This window comes from Anser anser (assembly GCF_964211835.1).
Source record: "Anser anser genome assembly, chromosome: 30".
Taxonomy (NCBI): Eukaryota; Metazoa; Chordata; class Aves; order Anseriformes; family Anatidae; genus Anser; species Anser anser.
Window position 1 is genome coordinate 3,078,064 of NC_139751.1, and position 26,731 is coordinate 3,104,794.

The 26,731-nt window shown below is 61.3% G+C and overlaps 1 protein-coding gene across 4 annotated transcripts in view; it reads left to right on the plus strand.

Moving 5' to 3' along the window:
• The first annotated feature begins 1,791 nt into the window (after window positions 1-1,791).
• LRP1 (LDL receptor related protein 1) overlaps window positions 1,792-26,731 on the plus strand; it is an 89,438-nt gene continuing 64,498 nt past the window's right edge. For 2 of the 4 annotated variants that reach the window (XM_083814522.1, XM_083814523.1), the window contains exons 1-3: window positions 1,797-2,010; window positions 20,055-20,177; window positions 26,484-26,621. In XM_083814522.1, coding sequence (XP_083670648.1) covers window positions 1,935-2,010; window positions 20,055-20,177; window positions 26,484-26,621 — 337 coding nt within the window. In that variant the 5' untranslated portion in view covers window positions 1,797-1,934. Of the gene's footprint in view, window positions 2,011-20,054; window positions 20,178-26,483; window positions 26,622-26,731 lie in introns of all 4 variants that reach the window. The other 2 variants (XR_014575828.1, XM_083814524.1) reach the window with 2 other exon arrangements.

A 26,731-nucleotide genomic window follows, 5' to 3' on the forward strand; every position in this document is an offset into this window, starting at 1 on the left:
TCGTTGTGGCTGCTGACGTCATCCGGGGGGGGGGCGCGGGTGGCTCCTGCCACAGAGAGGCCGCAGGGTGGGTGCCTGGTGCTGCCCTGGCCCCCGTGGCACCCAGACTCAGCCCCGTGCGGCAGCGGCACGGTGAGGAGAATGACGTCACGGCGCTGGCTCTGACGTCACGGCGCTGGCTCTGACATCAGAGCCACGGCCGCGGTGCTCGTGGAGGGATGGGGCGCTGCCCAGGGGGTGCTGAAGGAACGCACGTGCAGCCGATGAAGGAGGGACGGGGCTGGGGCAGCCCCGCTGTCAGTGGGGCTGGGGGGTCCGCGCTGCCCCCAGCCCCACAGCCTGGGTGGGTCCCCGGGGCCTCGGCAGCATTGCAAATACCGGCAGCGCGGCTGCCGCCCCGACCGGCCCAAAACGCAGATCACGGTGACGGAGACTCTTGCTAACAAACATCCGGGGCAGGGATGAGACGTTCCCTTTGGAGAAAAGGATGTTTGGGTGAGGTGAGAGGAATGCCGTGGCTGTTTGGGGCCGGAGCCGCTGCCCGTGGCCCCCCCCCAGGTGGGCTCACGGCGCATCCCCCTGCCAGGAGCTGGCGCTGAGCCCGAGCACGGCTCCGACCGTGAGCCACGCGCTCAGGACCCAACATTGGACAAGCAAAATATGGCCTGGCCCCCGCGGGACCCCGCTGCCGGGACCCCGGGCTGGGGGTCACGGCCTGGGGCCACGGCCTCATGCTGCGGGGTGGGGGCAGCGGGCAGCACTGGTACCGTGCCCATACCATGTGCGTCCCTACACCATGCCCCTGTCCCCCATACCCATGCCCCTGCTGATACCATACCCATGTCCATACCTACACATGCCCATACCATAGCTATACCAAACCTACACCATGTCCATACCCATCCCCTCACCATGACCGTACCTCTATCCATACCCGTTCCCACTCCATACCATGCCCATACCCATTCCCATACCTACAACAAGCCCCTACCTATACTGATACCACACCTAAGCCCATACCTATTCCCATACCATAGTATACCCATCCCCATCCCCATCCCCATCCCCATACCCGTATCATGCCCATACCTATCCCCATACTATACCCATACCTATTCCCATACCATACCCATACCCACACCGATACCATACCTATACCTCTGCCCGTACCTATTCCCATACCATACCATGCCCATACCAATTCCCATACCTACACCATACCCATACCCATACCGATACCATACCTATACCTAAGCCCATACCTATTCCCATACCACACCTTACCATACTATACCCATCCCCATCCCCGTATCATGCCCACCCCATCCCCATCCCCATCCCCATCCCCGTATCATGCCCACCCCATCCCCATGCCCATCCCCCCCCATCCCCCCCCCCCCCACTATTCCCATACCATCCCCCTCCCCGCCCCCTACTCCCCCCCATCCGCCCCCCTCCCCAACCCCCATCCCGGTACCTGCCCCCCCTCCACCCCCGCCCCGCCGGGGGGGCGCAGCCCCGGCACCTCCCGCGCATGCGTGCCCGCCGCGTAGGACCCCCCCCCCCTCCTCCCCCCCCCCTCCTCCCCCCTTCCCCCCTCCCCCCCCCCCCGCGCGGCGGCCCGAGCCCGGTGACGTCAGGCGGGCGGCGGCGCGCGCTCCATCCCCCGGCGGCGGCGCGCGCAGCCCCCCCCGCCCCCGCCCCCGCCCCGCAGCCCCCGGCGCCGCCGCCGCCCAGGGCCGGAGGGTCCCGGTTCTCCCCCGACCCCCCCCCCCCCAGTCCCGGCCCGGCCCCCCCGTCCCGCCCGGCCCGGCCCGGCCCTCCCCTGCCCGCCCCCGCCCTCCCGCGCCCCCTCCCTCCGCGGATGTCGGTGCGCGGGCCCGGGACGCGCCGCCCCGCGGGCAGCACGGCGTGAGGAACCGGGAGCCGCCGGCATGGGGCCGCTGCTGCTGCCCCTCGCTGGGTGCCTGCTGGCCCTGCTGGCCGCCCCTGCCGCCCGCGCCCTCGAAGGTGAGTGCGGGGCCGCGGGGGGCGGCGCGGCCCGGGGCGGCCCGGTACGGCTCGGGGCGGCCCGGTTCGGCCCGCTGTGGCCCGGTTCGGCCCCGCCGCGGCTCCCCCGGGGGCTGCGGAGCGCTCCCGCCGCGGGGGCCCCGGCCCTCGCCGCCGCCGCGCTGCGGAGCGGAGCCGCCCGCCGGGACCGGGGGCGCGGGGCTGGGGCCGGGACCGGGACCGGGACCGGGGCCGGGGCCGGGACCGGGGCTGGGGCCGGGGGGGCTCCGCCGCGGGGGCTGCGCTCGGGCCCGGGCCGCTGGCGGCGCCCTCAGGACCCGGGGGGGGCGCGGGGGGCCGGGACAGGAGCGGGGCCGGGGCTGGGGTCGGGACCGGGGCTGGGGTCGAGACCGGGACCGGGACCGGGGCCGAAGCGGGGCTGGGGCCGGTCCCGGCCGCTGCAGTCGCGGCGCTTCCCCCGGCGGCCCCGCTGCGACAAAGCAGAGCGGCCCCGCGGGTCCCCGCTTCTGCGGAGAAAATAAAGGGACCCCCCAGTTCCTGCAGCAGGCGGCCTCCCCTCCTTCCCGGCCCCCCCCCCGGTAACTTCCCTCAGCTCCCCCCGCTTTTATTCCCCTGACACCCCCCCACCGCCCCCATTTTCCCTCTGCGAGCGGCAGCGGCTGCCCTGCGGTGACAGCGCGGCCCCCCCGGCCCTTGCGTAACGGGGCCGGTAACGGGGCCGGTAACGGGGCCGGCCGGTGGCCCCGCACCGAGCGGCTCCTTTTCAGGCTGCGCACGTCTGGCCCCTGCCGGGATTGATCTGCTCGCACCCTTCTTCTGCAGCCTCGCCGCGCCGTACCGGGGGCTCGGAGCTGGCAGCCCCGGCCAGCGGGGAGCCGCCGGCGGAGAAGTTCCTGGAGACGTTTTAATGCGTGGGGCGGGAGCCTGATTTTTTGGTTTTTTTTTTGTTTTTTTTTCCCCCCTTAAAAGCCCGGAGATTTGGGGTTTTGAGTTGGCTCGCACAGCTTTCCGCTGACGGGTTCCCTCTAGCCCAGATGGGAAGGGCCTGGCGAAGGCGGCAGCCTGGAGCCCAATTTATCGATGGGGGGATTTGGGGGAAGCTTTCGCTGCCCCCTTTTAGCACCCACCTCGGCGCGAAGCCGCTGGTGCTCGGTGCCGTGGCGGAGACGGCAGCGTCCAACCCATGGCCGGTGTTGGCGGGGGGGGCTGGAGGCCCTGGCCTCCCCCACCCCCCCCGCTGGAGCTCCAGGCACCCAAATCGCGTCCCTCAGAGGGAGGCGGCGGCGATGCCGCTCGTGTCCCCCTCTCCGCTGACACCCGTGCGGGGTTGCTGGAGCCGCTGGCACCGAGCCGCCCTCTCCCCGCAGGCAGAGAGCGCGCCGGGGTTTGCTGCTCGGCCTCTCCCCTTTTCGGGGGCACCTCGGAGGCGTCATCCCCCCCCCCCCCCCCACGGCCAGGGTTCGAAGCAGCCGGCGGATCCCGAAGTTGGTGGGGGCGGGAGGGACAGGCATCAGTCATTGCATAAGCTGCGTTGCCTTTGGAAACGAGGCTGCAGCAGCGATGATGAGCTCGAGGGAAGTTCCTCCATCCTCTCTCTCCTCCACCCCGATGACTTGGAACGGGGCGAAAGCCAGCACGGGAACGCCCCCTCACCGGGTGGCTGGCGGTGGGCTCCTGCCGCGGGGTGCTGTGCCTTGCCGACCCCACAAAGCCACGTGCAGCTGGCACGGGGTCCTTTGGAGCTCCGTGGGCAAGAGCTCCCCCGGTCTGGGGATGGGGCTTGGGGAGGAGGTTTCAAAACCCCAGCCCCCCCCTCCGCCCCCGGCAGTGCAGCGGCGGGGCTGCCTCGCTTTGCGACCCCCGAAGCCGCTCGCTCGGGTTGTGACGCTGAAAATGTTAATTTGTTCCTGTCTTTGGCTGCAGGAGAGAGGGGAGACAAAGTCCAGCCGGCGGGGATGGTGGAGGAGCTCTTCCAGCGGGACAAAGGGCAGCGGCGCGCGGCTCTGATCTGCTGGAGCGCTCTTCCCATCTGCCGGGGCGGCGGCGTGCTCCCCGGGTCCCAGTGCTGCTCTGGGGATACCTGTGGTTAAGGGCGGCCGAGGTGTTCCGGTGCAGCCCTTTCCCCTCCGTGGTCTGGGTCTTGTGCACGCAGGTGCCGTCTCCCTGGGCAGGGACGGGTTTGCGGGGAGCCGGGCTGGGTCCAGGGGACTGTTGGGGGTGGCCGGGGGGGCTGGCGCTGCCTTTGCCACGCGAGGGAACGGGGCTGACTGGGGGGAGCCTGCCCAGCTCCACGGAGATGTGGGCAGGGGGTGTCTGTGGGGTGCTGAGGGCAGGGTGCTGGCCCGTGATGTGGCCCCGCGCTCCGCTCTCGCCGCGTCTCTGCCGTTCCTGCGCGCCGCGTGCCCACGTAGCGCTGTGATCCCTGCGGGAGCGGCACGGCCGCGGCTCCTGTCCCGCCTGCTCCTTCTTCGGTGACGTGTGCCGGTGCTGGGGGGGGGCGCGGAGCATCCTCAGCAGCGCTGCCCGTTTCTGGGGTGGAACCAAGGCGCTGCCTCCTCGTCGATGCCAAAGCGACCTCGTTGCTTCCGACCTCGTCCTCGGCATCCCGGCCCCCGTTTGTGCTCCGCTCCTGAGCGCGGTGCGGGAAGGTGCCGGGGCTGCTCCTGCCCTGTCGGCTGTTCGTGCACTTCCTCCTGTGTCAGGAACCAGTTGGGCCGACGGAGGGCAAACCACCCAAGTCTTCCCCGTTCCTCAAAGGCCTTGGCACCCAGAGCCGCCTCTTCCTGGAGGAGAGCTGGCGAGGCTTTCGAGTTAATTGGTTCCTCTTTGCCACCAGCCCGTACTTGACGCACAGCTGCCGGCTGCCTCCTGCCTGGCACAGGACGGGCGCAGCCTCGGCTTTTCGGCATCCCTGGGCCAGGAGGGAGGTGCGGGTGGCATGGCTGTCGGTGGCGGGGGCACGGGGCCGCTGGTGAAGGGACGGCTTCGAGCCGGGACAGCTTTTGTGTCTCTGGCTCTCGCAGCCGGAGTAGGATGAGCCTTGCAGTCCTGTGTGATTGGCAAGGTGTGGACGTGGGGAGAAGCCAAACTGTCTCGATATAGCTTTGCAGGAGTGACTCACTCCCCAGGAACCTGGCAGAGAGAAGGGCTGGGGAGAGGAGCACAGATGCTTTCTCACTTAGCGAGGGAGGCTCGTCTGGGGGGGGTCTTAGCGACCCAGGGCTGGTTTTGGGGCTGGCTGCAAGGCAGGGTGGGGCGATGCCTCCGCCCCGGCGCTGCCCTCGTCCTGCCTGCCTGGCACCGCCCTGGTAGGAGCCGGCTCCTTACGAGCCTGGAGCCGCCCGTGCCCGAGGCCATGATGTGCCCAGAGGGTGCCGGGGTCCGGCACGGGTCTGTCACTGGCCAGCTGTGGGCACCGCGCTCCTCGGCAGAGCCGGCAAGCAGCGGCAGCAGCGCTGCACCCGTCCTGGGACGGGGGGACTTCCCCTCGCAGAAACAACGGCTGATAAGCAGGGGCAAGCTAAGGGGGAAAAAAAAAATGGTGCAAAGCAGCTGCTCCGCGGTGTCCCCAGAGCCACGGTCCTTCTCTGGAGCTCAGCGCTGGGGGACAGGGTGGAGGCGGGAGCTGGCGGCTTGCCCAGGGGTCAGGAGGTGCCCACGGACGGAGCCGTTCCACCGCGGGGCCCTTGGAGGGCAGGAGGACGCGGGGCTGTGGTGCTGGTGGTGGTGCGGTCCGAGCGAGGCCGCTCGCTTCCCCGCGGGGTGCTTTGGGAAGGCACCGCGAGGGGCTGTGCTCGGCCGCCTCCTCACTGGGGAGGGCGGAGGGGACCCCGGCCGCCGGAGGGCTGCAATAACATCCCCGTTAGCTCCTGGCGTTTCCTGTGGCTGAGCTGAGCGGGGAGAGACGGGGCTGGGAGGGAACGAGGGGCAGAGTCCTTGGGCGGAAGGGATCCTGGCTCTTGGAGGAAGAGGGAGCATCCCTGCGGGTTTTGGAGGTGAATGCGCCGGCCTCGGAGGGGTACTGGGCACGCGGGACATCTGCAGAGCAACCTTTTGCGTTGGCTTCCTCACGTGGCGCTGCCGGGGGAATCCTCAGCGAGGGCCCCGCTGTGCCGCGCGTGGGGAAGCCCCTGCCCGGCGCCTTCCTCCAGGAGACGAACGCCAGTGAGCACAGTGCTGTGGCGCCTTGTGCAGGTGCTGAACCCGGGGCTGCAACCGGCTCGCGGGGATTTTGGGTGCACCTTTGGGATAAGTTCCCGAGCCCGCTGCGGGTGGTCGTTCAGTGGGGCTTTGGTCAGCTCGGGCTGCCCGCTGCCGTCCCGTGCAGGGCACGTGCGCCTCCCCGCGCCCCCTTGGCCCTGGGAAGAGGGTGCAAGGGGATGCTTCCCGAAACGGCAGCTCCGGGGGGGCGGCGCAGCCCAGGGCACTGCGGTCAGGGCTGGGTGCTCGTGAGCCTGGCTGAGTCGGCACTATCGATGTGACAGCAACCAGCGGGCAGGACCGTGCCTTGCCGTGGGGCAGGAGGTTCCTCTTCCAGGTGCCGAAAAGATTTCGGTTCCCCGATGCGTGTCGAGCACCTCGTTCAACCGCTAACCCACAGGCGAGTGCTGGCTGCGCTCCCAGAGCCCACTGCTCTCTGTGCCGTGCGCCTCGGCACAGTGCAAAGTCATCGTGCTCCCGGTTTTCCCCAGCAAGTCGCAGAGCTTGGCTGAAATGCCTGGGTGTGTAGGAGAGCTGTCTGAAACCCCACGGATAAGTCGGGAAGAATCCAGCAATCCCAGGATTGGGAAATGGGCTCCTCGGAGATTGCGCCTGCTCCTCGTCGTGGCGGTGCACGGCTGACTCAGCCTGCGAGCGGTGAACGCATCTAACCCGTTTCCTTCCTGCGGGCTCTATGCTTTGCCAAGCAGACAAGGCTCTCGTTGTGCTGGGATTGAATTTTTATCTCCGCCGCCTTCTGGATTAGGCATTCTGGCTCCATCCCCGTCGGTGTCCTCTCCGCGCGTGGCCGCCAGGAGATGGGGCGTAGGACCCCGGTTCGTGGCCTGTTCCCCTCTGCTGCCGCTGCGCACGCTGTGTGCCCGGAGTCCTGCCGGGCGCTGTAAATTAAGCAGCCGCTGTCCCCAAGGGGGAGGAGATGTGTGTTTCTGAACCCCATCGGTATCACAGCCACGTGACCGAAGCCGGTGAAGGTCAGCGAGCGGCGTCGTGCGCTGGGGGCACGTCCAGCGCCGGCCTGGCGGTGCTGTGCCAGACGCTCACTGGCGGTGCTGCGCGTGCGGACCCTGCCTGCTCCTCTCCCTGGGGGGGGGCCCAGGGCTGCAGGCGATGCTGGGCTGGGGGCCGGTACCGGGGCCGGTACCGTGCCCGGCACCTGCGGAGGTCTCGTGTCTGCGCCATCTTCGGTGGCGTTCCCAAGCGAGCGTCAACGCCGTCCGCACAGAGATGCGCTTTCCTCTCCTTCGTATTTCGCAAGCCACTGCGAGACCAGCTTGCAGTTATTTACAGACCAGTTTTTGCTGTTGACTTAACTTTTCAGTCACTTACATTTAATGTACCTTGGCAGCCCGTCCTGCCAGCGGCAAGCAGCAGCAGCAAATATTTTCAGCCTTTTTCTAATTCGGCTCAAACTTCTTGTTTTCTTCGCTCCGCGCCTCTTATTTTAAGAAGGAAAAATGCTGGGTGGGTTGCGAGGACTGTTTTGCTGGATCTTATTCCGTTGTGTGAGGTTGCTTTCCCCAGTGCAGTCCATCCATCTCTGGTGCTAAATATAGGCTTGCTGTGTCCTTTCTTAGCCAAGGAAGCCGAGCAGACGAAAGCTACAATCACGCGGATGCTTTGCAGGGTTAGAGACGGTCCCAGCGCGCCTGAAGCTCAGGCTCGCGGGGTGGGCAGCGTGGGGCTGGGCAGGACCCTGCCGGTGGCCCGGAGGTCCTGGGGGGTCCCGGGGGAACCTTGCTGTGGGGGCAGTGGGTGGCCTCGTCTGCCGTGGGAGGGGGAGAGCGGGTCTGTGATTTCTTCCAAAAAGTGGACTGAGGCATCTGAATGTGAGTTGCAGGTGACTGGGAAAGCGTCTAATTGAGTTGGAAGTTTCATCTTTAGTTGTCTGGACCAATTAGCCTCCTGCAAGGTGCCGTTTCTCCAAAGGAGAAGGCAGCGCTGCAAGTGGCGAGGGTGAGCGCGTGTTTCTGGGTCGTGGCCGGGCACGTGGGGCCGTGACCGGCAGGTGAAGGGCAAAGAAACCTGCGGCAGGCGATTAGCTTCAGTAACTTGGGCTGGGGAAGGAGACGGGCTGATTGCTTTCCTTTTGGAGTTGCTGCTGGATTCAGGGCTGCGATTTCTATCCCTTAGCGAACGAACGGAGAAGGTTTCCTGCCGGGGGTGAAACGAGCGCCTTCCGAGCCCTCCTATTGCCGCTCCTCTGCCTCAGCCTTGCTGAGATGTGGCTAGGTTTTGTTTTCTGTGGGCTGCCAGGCAAATTGTTATTTTAATCCGCCTGGAGCTTTGAAACGCATCAATCTAGTCCATTTACTTAATATGGTGCAGCTCTTTGTTTGCAGGCGCCGCTACAGACGTCTGAGCGCAGGGACCCGGCGCTCATTGGATCACGGGTCTGCACAGCAGCTCATTGTGTCTGATGAACAGTCAGGAGTACCTCTGCCTCTCTGTTCGCTGGCACGACAGGCCACGCTGGAGTAGTCACGGCACTGTAGCGGTTAATCAGTCTCCTTGGGGCTAATTGCGACTTGGTTTCCCTTGTCTCTGCTTTCCTGCACCCAGGTCGGGAGCCTCCTGGCATCTCGGCTGCACGCTCCAGCCCACGGGGTTCTGCGAGTTTCTTTTCGTGCTGTGCTCAGAATTTGCTGAAGGCTTTGAGTATCTTGACCTTAAAAAAAAAAAAAGAAAAAAGAAAAAAAAAAAAAGGTTTTGCTGTGTGGGTAAAGCTGTGACACTGGGGAGGAATAGCGACCCCGCACCTCGCTCCTGCCCTGCAGCAACACCGCTCTGCAGAGCCTGGACCTGGTCTGCTCGTTGTGGGGTTGCCGCTGGGCACCCGGCACGAGCGGCCGCTCGGAGCAGCCTCGCCTGGGGCCGAGCACGGGTCCTGGTCCCTGGGTGTGCAGCCAGGAGGGAGCTGGAGCCCTCGTGCACAGCAGTCGAGCAGCTCCAGTCCCAGCAGCGCGCTGGGGAAGGAGCCGGGCTGTGAATGGCTTCCTCCCCCGGCCCGCTGCCTTCTGTTGTAGTGCTTTTTTATTGTTTGCAAAAGGAAGCAGTTGGCTTTAATACTTCCTACAGCGACAGCACTTCCAAAGGCCTGCACGGAAGCTGTGGGGCGTAGGGCCTCAGACACCTTCCTGCCCTGGCAGGGGAGGGCAGGCGCCATCCATGGCCTCCCAGGGCAGCAGCGGGGGGCCCGAGCTGTGTCCGTCTGTCCGTCCTTGGGGCCAGCTCCGGCCTTTGCCCCAGGGCAGGGCACCGGGGCTTCCGAGGTTATTGCCAAGCAGGGGAATTTCCTCCCTGTCTCCTGAAAGCAGGAATGGAGGGATCTGTGGTGCTGCCTTCATCTGTGCCGCGGGGACACGCGGCCCCGGTTGTATCTGTGGGGCTGGCCGGGAGGTGGGCGAGATCCTGCCCCGCTCCGTGTCACCCCGCGTGGCCGCGGCGAGGTTCTGCTTCCCGCCGGAGCCCGTCCGGGTGGGTTCGCTCAAGTGTCTCCTCTCGTGGCCTGGAGCGGGTTTTCTCTGTGGAATTTGGAGCCCAGCGTTGTGCTCATGAGTTTGGCTTTCTCTTCTGCGGCTGCCTGATGCCGGCATCCCTCCCAAACCTGCCCTGCCCCCTGCTCTTTCAGCTTCTCTGAAATCTCAAAGCTCCTTTTTCTGCAGCTTGCAGAAGGTAGGAACGGGCACACCAGGTCCAAGCACCAAGGAGCGTCCAGGCTGCTGCAGGCGAGCAGTTAGGCGGTCATAGCCGCGCTGGTAGAGATGCCAAGGGGGCAGGGTAATGTCTGGGACACAAAATCAGACCAGACATAACTGTACCAGATTCCTCTTTAATCATTTTTGCCAGTTATAAACAGATGGGACACTCCACTGTGCCAGAGATTTTGTTTTTTCCCTCCACCTCTCAAGACCCAGCCCAGCGGCTGCATCCCCGGGGGTGCCGCCGGGGGCACGGGGGCTCTGCCCGCCCCACGCTGCCCTTGTCCTTGGCCCGAGCTGCGTGCAGGGACGCGGCCGAGTTACTCTGCAATTTGCACAGCTGATCGGAGCTGCCTTTTGCCAGCAGAAGCAACAAGCCCGGGTATTGTGCGGCGACCCTGGGACACAGCGTTGGGGTTCTTTGTTGTTGTTGGATTTTATTTTTTTATTTTTTTTATTTTTTCCTCCCCTCCCTGCTCGAGCTTGGAGCTCGCTGTTTGGGTGGTAGCTGCGGCTCGTGGGGCCGCGCGGCGCTCTTGGCACGGCGGCTCGGCCGTGGCCCGGCCCGGGTGTCTGGGCCGCAGTGCTGCGGTGGGGGAACGGCGCCCGGCCGGCACGGCGGCGGCGAGGAGCGGGAGCGGGGCCAGCTCTCGCGCGGGGCGGCCGAGGAGCGGCGCAGGCGGGGGCTGCGCTGCGGGGAGGCGACGGGGCTGGAGCCCTGCCGCCGGCCACGTCCCCTCTGCTGCCTCCACCTGCCCTCGCCCTGCCGGGCGTTTGGGTGTGCGAAGCGCTTGGTTGGCGTGGCCGACTCGGCTCCGCTGGGGCCTGGCCCAGGGAAATCCTCCTCCAGGCACGCGGGGAAGCGGCATCAGCCCGTGGAGGCCGCTGGCTGCGTGCGGCACGGGGCCGTGGGCAATCGGCGGTGCGGAGGGGGATGAGGCAGCGCCCAGCAAAGCCACAGCGCGATGTGGCATCCTGTTAGCATGCTCTTGAGGAAACCCCAAGTGTTCCCCAATCCTGCACCGCCGCCTCCGAGGTGCGCGCTAGCGGCCCGTCCGGCACGCTGTGCCTGCAAGGTGCCGCTGCGGGGGAGGCCTGAGCCAGGGGACGCTTCCCCACCCTGCTTTGGAGGCTGCGTTTTTGTTCCAAGTCTGCTATCACTGGGCGAGCAGGTCGGGTTTGCTTTTGGGGTGTGTTCCTCCTAGACAGGCTCCAGCTCCCGTGAGGCAAGGAGGGGATGGGCCGGGGGAGTTTTTCCCAGCCTCCCTGTAGCTACGGCCACGTTTGAGCAGGTCACAGCCAAACCCCAGCTTGGGCAGAGCAGCTGGAGACGCTGTCTGCGTGGAGCAGGAGGGGTTACGGTATTGCTCTGCTTCCCTGTGCTGTTTTCTTCAGCGGGAGCCTGAGGTTTTCCTGGGGAGACCTTGAAATAGCAGCTGGTGCCACGGTGGCTTCGTGACCTTGTCCCCCTGAGCTGCAGGAGGTGTTTGCTCCCCAAAACAATGGGGCTCGTGAAAACCACCTGGCAGCTTGTGCAGATGATGGAGCTGGGTCTGTTCACCTTATTCCTCTTGGTGCAGGGGACACGCATGGGGCAGGGGTCTGGCGTTTCCCAGCGCTGGCTGGGGTGGGAGCCCAAGTTTGCATGGCACAGCCTGGTCTGGACTTGTAGTGGTGACCGCCCTGCGGATGCTCGCAGGTCCGTCCATCCCCGGACCCGTGGGTGTCACAAGCGTCGGCAGGCCGGGTCGCCCCCGGAGCGGCAGGACCGGGAGACGGCGTTCACACGGACAGGTGGACCTGAATTCAGAGTAGCTCCCCGAGCGGCACTCTCCTCTTGGGAATAAAAGTCCCTTTATGCTGGAATAATTAGTGTACTCAGAGCACGCTAATTATTCTGGGATAAAAGTGACTTTTATTCCGGCAGAGTGTCCTCTCAAAGGGCCCTTTCTGCCCGCTCCCGGTTCACAATAGCTATTCTGGTCCGTTTCCCCATTTTAGACAAAGTCCTTATTTGCAAAGCCAGCGAAATTGAGTTGACTAATGAATTAAGGCCAATGGTTTTGGCCTGGCTCCAGCGCTTTTCGAGCCTTGGCTGGCTGATGCCCGTCCCAGGCCGAATGCAGTCGAGCGCCCTGCTGCCCAGCGCAGCCCCCCGCCTGCTGCCGGCCCTACCGGCCCCTTCGCCTCGCACAGCCCTGGGCTCTGTCATTTAGCTCCTTGCAGAGTCCTGCCCTGTGATTCAGCTACCCAGATGAAATGCCTATTAATCTATAATGTGCAATTGCTTTATTGCACAATGCAGGCAGGTCTCTGGGGGAAGCGTTATCAGCTTTAGCCACAAGCCATAAATAACTGCCTCCGGTGCAGAACGCTATATTCTGTTTGGGTTCCAAACTGCCAATGGTATAAACATCCTACTTCTTATTGCTAGAATAAATAAAGGGAATAAAACCTTCCGAGCAGGTAGAGGAGGCAGAGGATGTTCTGGATCTGGGGGGGAGGGGGGACATCGTGCACGGCATCCGTAGTATCAGGCTGGGTCTCCTGCCCCGAATCAATGCCCCTTCCTCACCCCTCTGCCTCGTGTGGGGAGGGGAAGGGGCGGCCCCCCCCCCCCCCCCAGAAGGGGTGGCTGCCAGCCAGGCACGGCTGCAGCCCCTCCAACCGAACCGAGAGGAATTAAGCCCCTTTCTCTTGGCTGCAAATGCTTTTTTTGTTTTTTCTTTTCTCTTTTTCTTGTTTTCATTTAAATTGCAGATAAGCTGCAAAAAAAGGAAAAAAGGAGGAGAAAAAAAAAAAAAAAGCACGATTCTTTCTTGAAACACCCTCTGCTGCGTGGCTGGAGCCTGCCCCTTCTGCCCCTCCCCACCACATTTTGTATGATCAAGCTTTTTTTTTTCCCCCTCCGATTCTGAAAATGCCGTGGATTCATTTCATCTGGCTTCATCTCCTGCCATTTTTTAGCTCATTCTTCTCAGGATCAATCTGTGGGTCTGGAGGCAGAAGGGGGGGACGGGGGGGATCTCACTCCAGCACAGATCTCTCAGCTTCTGAATTTGGTTTAAAATGCAAATTCCACCCCCCCTTTTTTTTTTTTAATGCATTTTGTCTGAAGGCAGCTGAGCTGCCCGGAGCCTGGGGAGCAGGAGCAGGAGGGGAAGGGGCTGGGCTGGCGGGGGGAGCGCATTCCTCCCAGTGCGTCCAGATTTCCTGATGCGTGTTAGCATTTAAATCGTCTCCCCCTGGATCTGTTTGAAGTCAGGTGACCGCGGTGCGCGGAGATGAAAGGAGCCCTTGGAAGTCGCGATATGATTTTATTCCCCTTCCCCCTCTCCCCGCTGGGGATGGCCGCTCGTGGCCATCTCCGTTCCTGTCCTCCCTGATGGGGAGCCAGCCCGGCCCCTGCTGCCACCCCTCGTTGTTCCTTCTCCTGCTCCACGTTCCCCTCTCATCCTTTGTCTGAAATGGTAAAGGAATAACGGGCAGAGGATGGGCTGGTGGCTGCCACGGGCCCACGGTGGCTGCCGCGGGCCCACGGTGGCTGCCGCGGGCCCGCTCTGGCTCATCCCTCGGCTGCTCCTCGGCCAGGCCGCGGTGCCGCCTCTTGCCCCAGCGATGGTGGCGGGGCCGAGGCCTGGCTGGGAGCTGGGGCCTGGAGGCGGATGCTGGGGGCAGCTGGGGTCCCGGCACCCTTGGGCTGCTCCCTCTGTGCCCTCCTGTGGGCGACGGGAGCACGGTCTCCGTGCGAAGGGTCCAGGCCAGCCTCTGGGAGCAGCCGGGGCACGGGCCAGGCCCTCTGCGTCCGAGGGCTGCTGCGAGACCTTGAAGCACCCTCCGTACGTGAGCATCCCCCGTGTCGCCTCGAGGCAGCCGGCGAGCACGAGCCAGAGGCGAAAAATCCGCGAAAGCTCGCAGCACGCTTTGGGGGATGCTCGGGGCACGTGCCTGAAGATGACGGTCCACCGGTGCTCTGCTCGGATGGGGTTTTCGGGGTGGTTTTCAGCTCCTTGCTGTATCTAAAAGCTGGCCGGGTCTGGGGAGGCCGGCTCAAAGATGCCTTCCGACGTTCTTCGCCCTCAGCCAGCTCTTTCCCAGCGACAGATGCGCGCGTTTCTTATGAATGGCGTTTTGCTTCCGTTCGAACCTCTCTTGCAAAGCTGAGGCAGGCTTTTCTTTTCAAAATTGTCCTTTTATAAAACAAAACAAAACAAAACAAAATCCCCTAAAAAAAAAAAAAACAACAAAAAATCCCCAGAGCTAATGCCTTGTGATTTAGACGCAATAGGCAGACTTGAAAGGAAAAGGGAAAAAATGCGTATTTTAAAGTCAATATTTACTTAGCAATTGAACCAGCCCCTCCCCCTCCAACCCAAATAAGTTCCAACCAGCGCATACCTGCGGCTCCTCCAAATGGGAATAGCTCGGAGTGCGAACAGCAACGTCATTCATGGAAATAGCAGCTCCGATGGAGCAGCCCGTCTGGTTTGAATCTTCTCATACGAGGGGGCCAGATGGAAGAATGGCAAAAATGCATTTGAACTGTTTAGAGATCTTGTATTTAAATGCAAACCAAACAAATAAGCCTCCCCCCCCCCCCTTGAAAAAATGTGACTGCAAGATCTAAGTTTTGTTATTTTAAATGTCTCTATTATCCTGTCTAGTTTTTCAGAGCCAAAGGACCTGACAAATTTACTTTAGCCATGAGCTTGCAAATTCTGCACGCTGTGTGCAGAAATGCCCGAGTGGCTGGGGGAAGTCGCAGCCCTTCTGGGCTCTGCTCTCCCCGTTTGTGATATTTTATTTTATTTTATTTTATTTTATTTTATTTTATTTTATTTTATTTTATTTTATTTTATTTTATTTTATTTTATTTTATTTTATTTTATTTTATTTTATTATTTGTCAGTGGCCTTACGGCTTTGTAACAAAGCTCCGGTCCCTGCATTCAAGGCATCATGAAGGACTCGAGGTGTGCGCGTGCCTCAGTGCTTTACCTTTTCTCTCCGTGCCTGTCTGTCTTCAGGCTACAGAGAAATTCTGGAGAATTTGAAGAGTCCTGACAACACAAAAAATGAATAAATCACTCTCCCCCCACCCCGAAACTTGAGAACAAAGAATGGATGATGTGGGGGAGATGGTAGAGAAGAATGAAAGCCTGGGATGACTGATTTTTGTGTTCAGTTAATAGGACCGCTCGGAAAGTCTTTCAGTTTGGCGTCGTGGCCTTGCGTGCCGGGGCCCGGGAGGAGTCACGCGAGGTGCATGCGCCCGGTCATCGTTTTGGGAAAGCAGCCTCTAAATTGCGCTGTCCTCTGGCCAAGGGACATCTGGAGAGTTAAATCGAGAGGGAGGGACGCCGAGGGGATGGAGATGGGGTTGTAAACTGTGCTCCAGTGCCGGTGCTGGTGAGGACCGGGGCTGGACTGAAGCACAGATGATGCCACCTTTCACCCCGCACGCACCGGGATGCTGGGGCTTTTCCATCCCCCCCTTCTCCGGAGGTTCAATAATTTCGTGCCAGACTTCTGCCCTCCGGAACGACCTCGCGGGTTTTCGTGTCGCTGGGGCAAAGCTCCCAAGGGCGACGTTCGGGGACCTCGAAGCATCCCAGCGGTTGTGCTGGTGGCAGCTGTAGCCAGCTCTGAGCGAGGAGGGGGTCTGGCAGGGAAGTTTGAAGGCTCGGCTGGTTTATGTCGCCCCTTTTTGGTCCCGAGCTGCTGGGGCTCGGTACCCGGATGGAGTTCGCAAGCCTGACGTGCGTCCTGGAGCAGGGTTCAGAGCGAGCCCGGCTCTGCGTGCGCAGCGCAGGAGATGTGTGTTTTGGCAGGCTTGGCCGTTGCGCGGGACCGTGTATGCTAGCATGGAGGGGAGGGGAGTAGCTGGGGAACAGAGACCTATGAGGAATGTGGAGTGGATTTATTCCCCCCCCCCCCCCCAAGAACATCTGTTTTGCAAATCATGCTCATTCCAGTCCATATTTATTGCCAGTGCTGTTTCCTTTGCGAAGTAAGAGCCAGCCACCTCCTCCAAGGAGAGGAGCAAGAATTGGGTTGAGTAGAAAAGTATGGCTCGCTTAAAGGAGGAAGTTCTTTAACTTTTTTTTGTGGTTTGCTTCCAGTTTATCTAGGTTTTTATGCCATAGTCATCCGTGCACTGAAGGTAATTTGGCTTCTACTCAAGGTGAGGACCTTCTGTTCACCAGCCTCCCAGAATAGTCCATTTAAAGTAGAAGTGCTGATTTCTTGCTTTAGGCAAAGATGAAACGTGTTTTGCTGTGTGTTTTTTTGTTAACACTTTAAAAAAAAAAATTGTGAACCCACTGCGCGTCCACACGAAGCCCTCTGGCTGCCTGCGTTGCGGTGCTGACTTCGTCTGCCCTCATCACCGAGGCAGCGAGAGGTGCCGCCGGGGTCCGGGTCCTCTCCTGCCCCGACAGACCCTGCTGCAGCTCCGCTTCCCTGCTGGGACGGGCGCCCCCAGCCCTCCCTAGAGAAGAAGGGCGCCCTTTTCTGTACCGAAATAACCATTTGCTGTTTTGAGTACAATTTTTTTTTCCCCCCTCTGTCCCCTTTTGAATTATTTTTAAGCGAGGATCTCTCCTCTGACTGCTAAAGAGGCAAATGTTTTCCATGGAAGGCTTTTGCAGCTGTCCTGGCCCTGCAGTCTGAGCTGGCCATTGTACACTGCATGAAGGCTTCTTTATTCTCCTACCCGAAGTTGGAGCTCCTCTCTCCGCTGAGATTGCCGCTTCTGCTGATGCGGCCGCCTGGCTTTCAAAAAGAAACTTGGCTCATTGTGAACGATGCATTAACAGACACCTTCTCTAATTGTCCACCTGGCATTTAGGCATCTTGACACTCATTTTGGAGGCTATTTAACTCACTAGGAACATGCTGTGCAGGAACAGAAAGTGCGTTTTGTTACCGAGAAGCTTGGAGAGCTAGTGGCTGAAAAGGGAAGCCAGGCTTCTTTCTTCTCCTTGTGCAGAGCCACCAGCAGCGGTGCAGGCTTGTGCTTCCACGGCGATCCTTGCTTCTGTGAGTGACGGCGGGGACAGTGAGCTCCGAGCCCAGTTCAGACACAGCTTTGCGGCAGGGTAACGCCACCCGTGGCGGCAAGGTGCAGTGAGACCGTTCCCTGGGGCTCACCTGTGCTGGGGAAGCACCTTTTTTCCCTGCAGCTGACTTAGCTGGAGACCTGCACGTGCACTGCCACGTCCGGGAAGAGGCAGGTGCGAGCCAAGTACGTGTCTACAGGGGTGGCATTCCTGACGGCAAACCATGACACATGTGAAGCCTGACAAAGAAAAAAAAAAAAGCGTATGAGCAATGTTTTAGTGCTTGGAAGAAATCCCACATGTTCTGCTCCTGCGTAGGGGAGCTGTTGCAAGCAGCAGGAGAACTTGCTCTCCTTCGGTCTGTCTAACCGCAGCCAGTCCGTGAGACGGAGCTGGTCTGGAAGATTTAGGTGCTGGTAGCTAGGGATGACGTCTTCGGAAGAGGGGCTCGTGTTCCGTGCTGCTGGTGAGCATCTCTGTTCCAGGACGGGTGTCTCTAGTGCAAAATAAACCAGTTGCATCAAGATCCTGCCCTGGGCCCGGCTTCATCTCCTGTGTAGACACAAACCTGGGGGGCTTTGAGCAGCTGGGGGGCAGCAGAAGTGTAGGTGCCGGGCAGGAGGCTTGGAGCCGCTTGCCAGGGGCCTGCCCTCGTAAACCAGCTCCTGCTCCCCTCGGGGGGGAGGAGGAAGGCGAGAGCTGGAGCTGGGCTCGGCCGAGGGCCGTCGGGGTGCGTGCGTGCGGCGGTAGGTCACGTTGCGGCTGCTGGAAACCTCGGGGGATGAGGGAGAGCAGGAAATCCAAGGGAGTGTCGGTTCTTTGCTGTGGTTTCCTTAATGAATCTTGCATTGGGTAAACTTGTGGCTCAGAGATGGGGGAGGAAGATCAGCTCCTCCAGGAAGAGGGGGTGGCAGAGCTGGCCCTGGTGGGGACGCGGCCCCCGGCGCTGGGGCGCGGGTGCCAGGCTCGGGGTGCTCGTGGGGACCCTGAGCGGGCAGCGGGTGCCCGGCTGGGTGCAGCCCCTTCTGCTTTGGGTCTGACCTGTCCCTGGGGCCGAGAGGAAACGGCCCCGTGGTGACCATGGGCTCCGTAGCAGGGCTGGCACCAGCTGTGCCCAGCAGGAGGGGTTGCTCCTGCAGCCGCTGGTCCCGTGTTTCATCACTGTCAGCCCGAGCACCTGGGACAAACGGCCCCGTAGGATGCCCCGCCGTCCCGTCCCGCACTGCCGGGTCCTGCAGGAGGAACAGGAGGGACTTGGCTTTGAGCTGGTTGTCTTAGGAATGGTGTTGGGATCGGAGGGCTTGGCATGGGCCCACAGCTGCGGGTGTTTCGTCCATTTTGATATATCCAGTCTCCATCTTGACTGCGCTAAACTCCGTGTCATGGTATCGAGCGTCTCCGTCTAGCAGCAGCTCCAACGCTTCTGATGCTGTAGAGACCCGAGCGAAGGCAGGTTTGCAGGAGGCGATACTCTTCAATCAAACCAATCGGGCATTTCCGGAGAAAGCAGACAAGTTTTGGGGCAAACAGAGCCCCTTTGCGGGTCTAGGCAATAACTGGAGTAGTCCCAGGGTGCAAGGGCAGGTGGGAGAGTTTCCCCCTCCTTTAGGAACCAGGGTTTGGGCAGGGGATGGGGCTCTGCCCTTCCTCCTCCCCAGCAGCACAGACGGAGCAAAAGGCTGCTGAGCAGGGAGGCAGGAGGCATCTCCCGTTCCTAACAGGTCGGCGAGGAATCTCGGCACCTCCTCTGGTCCGTCAGGAGCCTGAGAGCGAGCTGGGTCGTGAAACGCACGCAATGAGCGGTAGCGCTGCTGGGCGCGCGTCCGCGCTGCTGCCCGCTGCAGCCTGGAAACATGCGGAGACCCCCCCTCAGCGTGGGCTGTGCACGATGTGACAGGGGTCCGCGGAGAGGGGAGCTGAGCAGAAGGCAAGGGACGACGCCAGATACCTGCTGGCGTTGCGCGTGTTGTGCTGCCTTCTCCTGTAACGAACATTCAGAGTTGCGTTTGGTTGGGTTTTCAAGATTTCCTCCCTCCCCGAGGGCTCGGGCTCGCTGTTTTATAACAAAAGCTGCAATCAGCGTGGAGGTGTTTGCTGCAAAGAGCTGAGTCTCTCGGGAAAACGCGACGTGCCAAGAGACTGGCGAGGAGGCGGGGAGGGCTGGCGCTGCCGGTGCACGTCCCTGCCGCGGTGCGGCTCTGCCGGGGGCTCGGGGATGGAGCTGGGGCTTTGCGCTTTGACCCCCTCGCCTGCAGCAACCACCTGAACGTTTGCTGCCCGCCCTGCCCCGTAATGCTTCCCGAGCTGCCTGGCTCTGCTCGTGCTGCGTGCGTGTGTTTTATTTGTACAAATACGTACGCGTTTTTCTTTTTAAAGTTTGGCGCTGTCGCAGCCAGCTGTGGATTTGCCAAGAAAGAACTTTCTTTCAGCCTCTGCCGTCCAGAGAAATGAAGCCCGGCAGTGCTGGGGGGAAGGAAGCTCCCCTCTGGTTTCTTTCCCTTCCAATCGCGGTCTGCGCGCGGAGGACGGGGTCTCTGCCTGCGGGGTGGGTTGGGGCGGTCGTCGCCCCCGTCCCGGTGTGTGGCTGGGGTGCAGGCGAGGAGGCGACGGGTGCCTGCGGCCCTTGCACCCGCGCGAACAGGCAGCACCTGTGCTGCTGCTGCTCGATTTGAAAACATTCCTTTTTAATTTGCTCTCGTTTGGGTTTTCTCATTTTTTTTCCCTTTCTTTTTTACTGTCTGGCATAGAAAATAAAGCGCCTTTGGCTCCCAGGAGCTAATTCATCCAAGTTAAATGATCTTTAAAATCTGTTAGTGCATCATGGATCTCAGTTCCTGTTTTCTCGCAGTGTAATTAATGTTTCAGTTTAAATTTTCTCCTTTCCTTAGGGGCAAGGTTGATGGATTTGATGCCAGGCTAAAACTTTCGCTGAGCCATTAGAAAGAAATCAAACTAAAAGCAATCTAGTCCTTAATTTAAATTTTTATTTTTTATTTTTTTTTAAATAACTTGTCTTTGGGAAGAAACTGATCATGTTTATTATCGTTATTTCTTTTCTCATCCAGCACCGAAGACATGTAGCCCTAAACAGTTTGCATGCAAAGATCAGATTACGTGCATATCTAAGGGCTGGCGCTGTGACGGGGAAAAGGATTGTCCCGATGGCTCGGATGAATCACCTGATATATGTATGTATGACTTTCCTTCCTAATAATTTTCTTTGCGTTTTGCTCCATTCGCTCTTTCACTGCACGGTCGTTCGAGGGTCCTGAACAGGCGTCATCGCACCACTGCTCTACCTCCGCTCACGCTTTCCAGTAGCGCACGAGTTCTCGGCGCCCCGGGGGTGGGACCGCGGGTGCCGCTTACGGCAGGAATTCAGTCCGTCCATCTGTCTGTCTGTCTGCCATTCGTCTCCCTAGCCGCTTCCCCCCGGTGTCTCTCGCCATGGGGGCTGTGACCCATCGCGTTGCGATGGTTTCCTGGGACCTGGGCACCGCTGGGTTTGGTTTCCATCCAAACGGGTTTGAGTGAGGAAAGCCCGGGCTCCCGGAGGCAGGGATGCTGCAAGCGCCTCGCTGCGAGGGGCGAGGCGGCGGCGGCGCCCTGTGCTTCCCCTGGCCCTCGTGGTGGTGGTGGTGAGCATGGGGAGGGGGCTTGGGACCCCAGGATGGGGGAGCGGGGACCTGTCTGTGCCCGCTGGGCAGCGGTGGCTTCAGCGGATGCTGCCGCTCGCCCCAGCTGAGGCCGAAGCCCAGGTGCCGGTGTCCGGCGTCGGAGGAGAAGCCGGGAGCTGCCGCTCGACGGCGAGTGAAGGCGCCTTGTCCTCCCCCGGCTGCCGCTGCGCTTGGCGTAAAGGTTTCTTCCGAAGCAGGCTCTGGTTCGGCGCTGGAGTTATTTGTTTCTTAAGGCGAAATGATGCAACCGTCCCCTCCGTGGGAGGGATGAGGGGGCTGGGATGGGCTGTCTGGCTCCAGTCAATCAGCAGCCCTGGAAAATTACTGCAGGAAGACTTGGAGGCCTTTCCCAGCGCTGGAAGAAATCCGTCCTGATTGACGTATTCCTCTAGCTGTGCATGCCTGTGCCCCGTTTAACCGTGCTCTCTTTATCCATCTGGATAGGTAGATGGACAGCCTGGATGCTTTTTTCCAGCTCTTACCTTTTTCCCCTCTTTCTTCACCGCAAGAGCGGCGCTGGTGGGTGCTGGCAGAGCCTCCTCCCTGCTTGCTGCCTCCCCTTGGGAGGCTGGAAGGCAGCGCTGTCCTCCTCCGCCACCAGGCGTTGAAGCCCCAGGTGCTGATGCCCCCTGGGACCCTCGCTCCTGGGCTCTCCAGGCTGCGCAGACCCCTCGGCAGGAGCACTGCAGCGGCTGCTCTGCAGGGACGGAGCACGGCATGCCGCTGCCCACAGGCTCCGCGCTGCAGGGCAGGCGGGTAGGGGCGTCGTGCCAGGCGCGAATCAAGGACCAGCGTGTCCTCTGCTCTCACAGCGTCACGGGACGGGCCGGGAGTCTCCTCCGTGTCTGTCTCAGCACGGTAGGCTGCAAAACCTGATTCTGCAGCAGAAAATTCAGTTTAGAGACTGAATCCGGAGCCGTGCCCTGCCGCCTCGGCAGCGACTGCGCGACGCGCTGCCGACGCTCGGCGAGGTGCGTTGGCTTTTCCCTGCACCCGGCAGGGCTCGGGGAGGTTGGGGCAGTCCCGGGCTGCTGTATGGTGCTGGCTGGGCAGCGCTCGGCGCTGAGCTCCCACGTCTGGCCCGCAGCCTGTGCCCGTCTGCCCCTCTCCCATGGGCAGGGGCATGAAGGGAGGCTCCTGCCTGGGCTCGCGCGAGCGCGGTCTGACCTGCCGGCACACGCAGGGTGGAGGGCCCGGTATCTCTGGGATTGCCAGGCAAGGTTTTCTCACGCTGCTTTGGCACCAGGGCTTCCAGAAGGCTCTCATCCTCCTTATCTTTTTGGCAGGGAGAGAATGACTTTTATTACTATTATTTAATCTCTCTCTTTTTTTTTTTTTTAAACCCAGGCTGCAAACACTGCTTTTACACACTGCTTGGCATAGCCTTTCGTACCCTGGCAGTGAGGCAGGGTTATTTACATTGCAGTAATGTACTCATGTCAGAGTCTCTTGAAATGCTGTCTATTATGTGAAAGGTTTTCCTCTCTGGGGAATCCTTTTAAGTATTTGCTGGCTTTGCTCACGTGTTAGCCGAGCATAGGAAGAGTTCCCTTTTTAAGCTCAGTGGCTGCGCTTGTGTCCATGCAAGTGGCTTGCGCTGATTCTTTCCCCGTTGTTTTTTCCTTCCACGGTGCTTTCTCGGGGAAAAAACTTGGACAAGAGCCTCCGTCCAGTTGAAAATGGAAGGAGACGAAGAGCTTTGAGAAATGAATTTGCGGTGGCTGAGATACGACTGTCATCTGGCTGCTTCATCCCCACTTGGCCTCGTGCCTGGGCCTCTCGCAGCCCCCGCGGGATGTCCTGGGGCAGCCTGGCTGCGTTTGCCCGCACGCTGCCGCCGCCGAGCCGCGGGCATGCTTCTCCCCTCTGGCTTGGCAGCGGCACCCTTCCCGCAGACGCGTGAGGACCCACGGTCTGCAAAGCTACCTGGGTGTTCGCGAGGACCCGGCGTCGCACGGCTCGTCACTTTGGGTATCGAGGAGGTCTTAAAGCACTCGGCTCCCCGTTCTCGCCCGGTGCTCGGTGTGGTGCTGGCGCAGCCGCCCCGTGTGGAGCCCTTGCTGGGAGCCCTCGCGGTCGCTGCCCGGTGGCTGCCGGCCCGTGGCGATGCTCTCGCCTCCTCCTTTCCTGCCTGGGTCCAGGGAGTGGTCGGTGGGGATGTCTTGAAATGCCACGTGAACGGGAAGGTGTGCCAAGGCTTTTCCAGAGGAGTGAGGAACGGGGCTGAGCAGGTCTGGGGGTCTCTCCGAAGCTGCCAGGTGTCTCTGCCTTCCAGAAAGCCCCTTCTCAAGCAGGCTGTCCGTGCGGGGTCTTGCGAGCCCTGATGGGGCACCGCAGCCACTCTGCCCCTCCCGAACCCCGTCCTGTCGCTGCGAAAATGTCATCCACAGCCACAGGGCTCATTTCCCAACCGCCCCGCTGCGATGCGGTCCTGAGGCAGCGGGGTCGGTGCTGAGCTGCGTGGTTCCGTGCTGGTCCACAGTGGTTTGTGTGGCTGCGAGGACGTCGGGCAAGAGAACTCGCAGCAGGGAGGAAAAATCGAGCGATGAGGATGCAGCAGCGCTTTATCCAGGTGCTTCTGGCATGGTGTTCTCCTGAAATAAAACCAAGGGAGAAGACCCGAGGGAGCTGCCCTCCGTCCGGGTGGCACGAGCAGGACCTGCCCGCACCGGGTCACGCTCCCCTCTGCTCCCTTGCAGCTTTCCCCACTTCACATTTCTTTGGGCCATTGCCAAGTCAATTACAGCTTGTATTTACAGGGGAAAGAATTGCTTTGCTTTTCTCTTTTTTCTTTTTTTTTTCTTTTTTTTTTCTTTTTTTTTCTTTCCAAGTGGCTTTTAGAGGTTAAAAGTTCCTGTCTAATTCAGCTCCTTGGGGTGTACCACAAGCTTGTCACATGTAATAAATTGGCTCATTTATTAGTGAGCCAACACAGTCAAAAGCAAACAAAGTGGCTTGTAGATTAATCCTGCCCTGTTTGTGATAAGTAGTTTGATCCAGGCTCTTTGCTGGCGAATAATGGACACGGCAGATCAGTTTTGACTGATGAACTGTGCACTTTATTTCAGTGCCTTCATTCTTTTGGCCCGCTTATTGATAGGACTTAATTAACCCTTAATTTGCGATTACTTGGTGCCTAGATAGCGCTGCGGTTCAGCCCCCTTGGAGAAGTGAAAGCCCCGCAGCAGCACCTCGGGGGGGATCCTCCTGGAAGGGCTCTGCTGGGTGCCGCTGTGCCCTGGGACAGGGGGAAGCGCCGTGCCGGTGGCTGCGGTGAGCCTCGGACTGGCGTTCCCATCTCACGCACCTCGGATCCCCGTCCCGAGGAGCCCACCTCCCCGGTGCAGAGCGAGTCGGCTAACTGGAAACGTCCTGCAGTGTGTCGGGAAAGTAGCCCGCGTGCGTGGGGAGCCATCTGGCAGCTGGAGCCCTTCGCGTTTCCATTCTTTGGGCACCTCTTGTGCAAGAAAAGGCACGTTATCCGATAAAAAAAGGGGCATGTTATTCAATACGCCCAGGGTTAGTCACTTTGCACGGGACGGACAAAAGCAGGATGAAGTTTTTCAGCGCGGCGAGCTGGGAACTTTCCGCGAGGAGCCGCGGCGGTGTGCTCGTGGCGGGAGGCTTTCGCGGGCTCCTCCTGGCGTGGGAGCGGTGCCCTGCCTGCCTCCGCGGGAGCGGAAGCGCGCGGTGCTTTTCCTGCCGGACTTTTATTTCTGCAAAGAGTTCGGTTCATTTGGGAAGGGGAGAGGGGGGAAAAACCCAGCCTGCTCCGTCTGCTTGGCAAGGAACCGCTTGCTGACTCTTCGTCGGGGAGGCTGGAGGGCTGCGCAGAGGCTTCCTCGTGCTCCGCAGCGCAGGGAGGCTGGGTCCCTCCGCCGTGTTCCGGGAGGGAAATGCAAGAACTTACCTGTCCTGGATGCTCTGAAGGAAAAGGGGGAAGCTGTCGTGTGCTACTGGCCTGTGGCTCAGGCTCAGCTGCGGGGAATCAGCCTGAGAGAAGCCCCACGCACTTTATCTCCAGTTAGGCAGTGCCGAAAACACGGGTTGCGGTGGCAGAGATGGTGGAAACGGGGCTCGGAGGAGAAGCTCGGCCACAGCCCCGGTAGCTGCCGGGGCAGAGGGGAAGGGGCAGGGTCGCTGCCCGGTGCCGGGGGCTGGCGGTGCCCCCGTGGCGGCCGCAGGTGCAGGAGAGCGCGTGTGGTCCTCGCTTAACAGCACCTGGTAGCCCCAGGGCCGGCGTTAGAAGCACGCTCGGCATAACTCGGCAGCTTGCAGGAAGTAAAACCTGAGCCGCAGGCGAGGCCGAGCGGCCGGCCGCGAGCGGCGCAGCGCAGGTCACCGTGCGTGGCGAGGATCCGCGGCTGCACGGCCGGACCCCGGCGAGGGAGAGCTCCGGCATATTTAGGACACGCTGCACCAGCGGGGCTACCCGAGTCCCAGATAAAGGTGGCTGCTGGTCTAAATAGTTGTCTAAAACGGGACCGGGCCTGGACGGGAGGCTCAGCACGTGCTCAGGTGCCCTTGCCGGGTCGGCCTGGCTCCTCGCCTGCCGCGGGAGGACGTGGTGCCCCGTGGGGAGCCGCTCGCGGCACCGTCCCTGCTGCCTGTGAGGCTGGAGTGCTGTGTGCCCTGCTGCTGCGAAGGCACAGCAGAAATAGCTGCTGTCTCCCCGTAAAATGGGATTTCACTATTTTTCTTGTGTGCTGCTGTTGACCCGGCCGAGCTGCGCTGTTAGCTCTGGTAAGAGCTGTTGGAGAGTTCCTTGTTCAGCCCTAAAACCCGGAGGGGCTTGGGGACAGGGACGCCAGGAGAGCCCTTGCAAGGGGTCAGGCTTTCAGAGCTCTCCAGTCCCCGTGTCACAAGCCCACGCGGTTTCGGGGCACAGCCCCGCGCGGCTCCCTGAGGCGGCTGCCTCCCTGCCTGGGGTGAAGTGGGGCTGGAACCGAGACACTGGGGGAGCTTTTAGCAGGGCTTCGGGATATTACTTGTTTTATGGTGTGTTTTGTTGTTTGTCTTAATGCCGTGCTTCTTTTCTGAGAAGCTTAAAAATAAAGCCTTGCTTCCTTTGTAATTTTTCTAGTTAATAACGGAGATTAAGTCTCCCTGTATCGTGTAACCCCGGTTCTTAATGGCCCCCTGCGAGCTTGCCGGCACAGTCGCCTTTTGAGAAGAAGTCTGTTGGCATCCGCGGGCGTGCTTCGGGCACCCGGGGGATGGGGACCCGCTGTGCTCGGTGCTGTCTGGGCACCGCCTGGCCCCAGGTGCTCCCGGTGCTCCGGCAGCGAGCGGGACCCCGGGGAGGTGGGGGCGACCTCCCAGGGTTCAAAACGGGGAGCTCGGGGGTGCCACGGCGAGTGCCTCGGGGGTGCCTCGCTTGCTTGGCACGTCCCAGCACCTGCGGGTGCCCGAGGACCGGCTGTGGAGGCTTGCAGGGTGCTCGTCTCCTTGGCCGGGCTCGCTGGGGCTGGGTGAGGGCCCCCCTTCCACCCTGGCTGCTTGGGGCTCCGCTGCTTTGCAGGCTGCACGCTGTGATGGACAAGGGAAAGCTTACTCCAGGGGGATCGTGCTTTTCCTCCTGAACAGCTGTGCCTGCAGCAGTCCCGCTTGCTTTGAAAGGGAAACGCAGCGCTCGTCCACGAGCTTCCTCCGGGCAAGAGCTGGGGGTGTCGGAGCAGGGCAGAGCCTGGCGTGGGCAAGCGGGGCTGGTTTTGTCCCGGGCTGCCACGGGAGCTGGAATGATTTGGGGCCGGTCGGCTACTTTGGGTGCTGCTTTTGCTCTGCGTGGTGACAGTTGCGCGTTTTGCTGTCTTGCAGGTCCTCAGAGCAAGGTGTCGCGATGCCAGCCCAACGAACACAACTGCCTGGGCACGGAGCTGTGCATACACATGAGCAAACTGTGCAACGGGCTCCACGACTGCTTCGATGGCTCGGACGAGGGGCCGCACTGTCGGGGTAGGTGTCTGGGGGATGGTGAGGGTCTGCTCCCCACTGTGGACACACAGGGCTTGCTGGAAGGTGGGCTGTGTCATGAAACACCTCCCTGGCCTCCTTTCCTCCTCCGC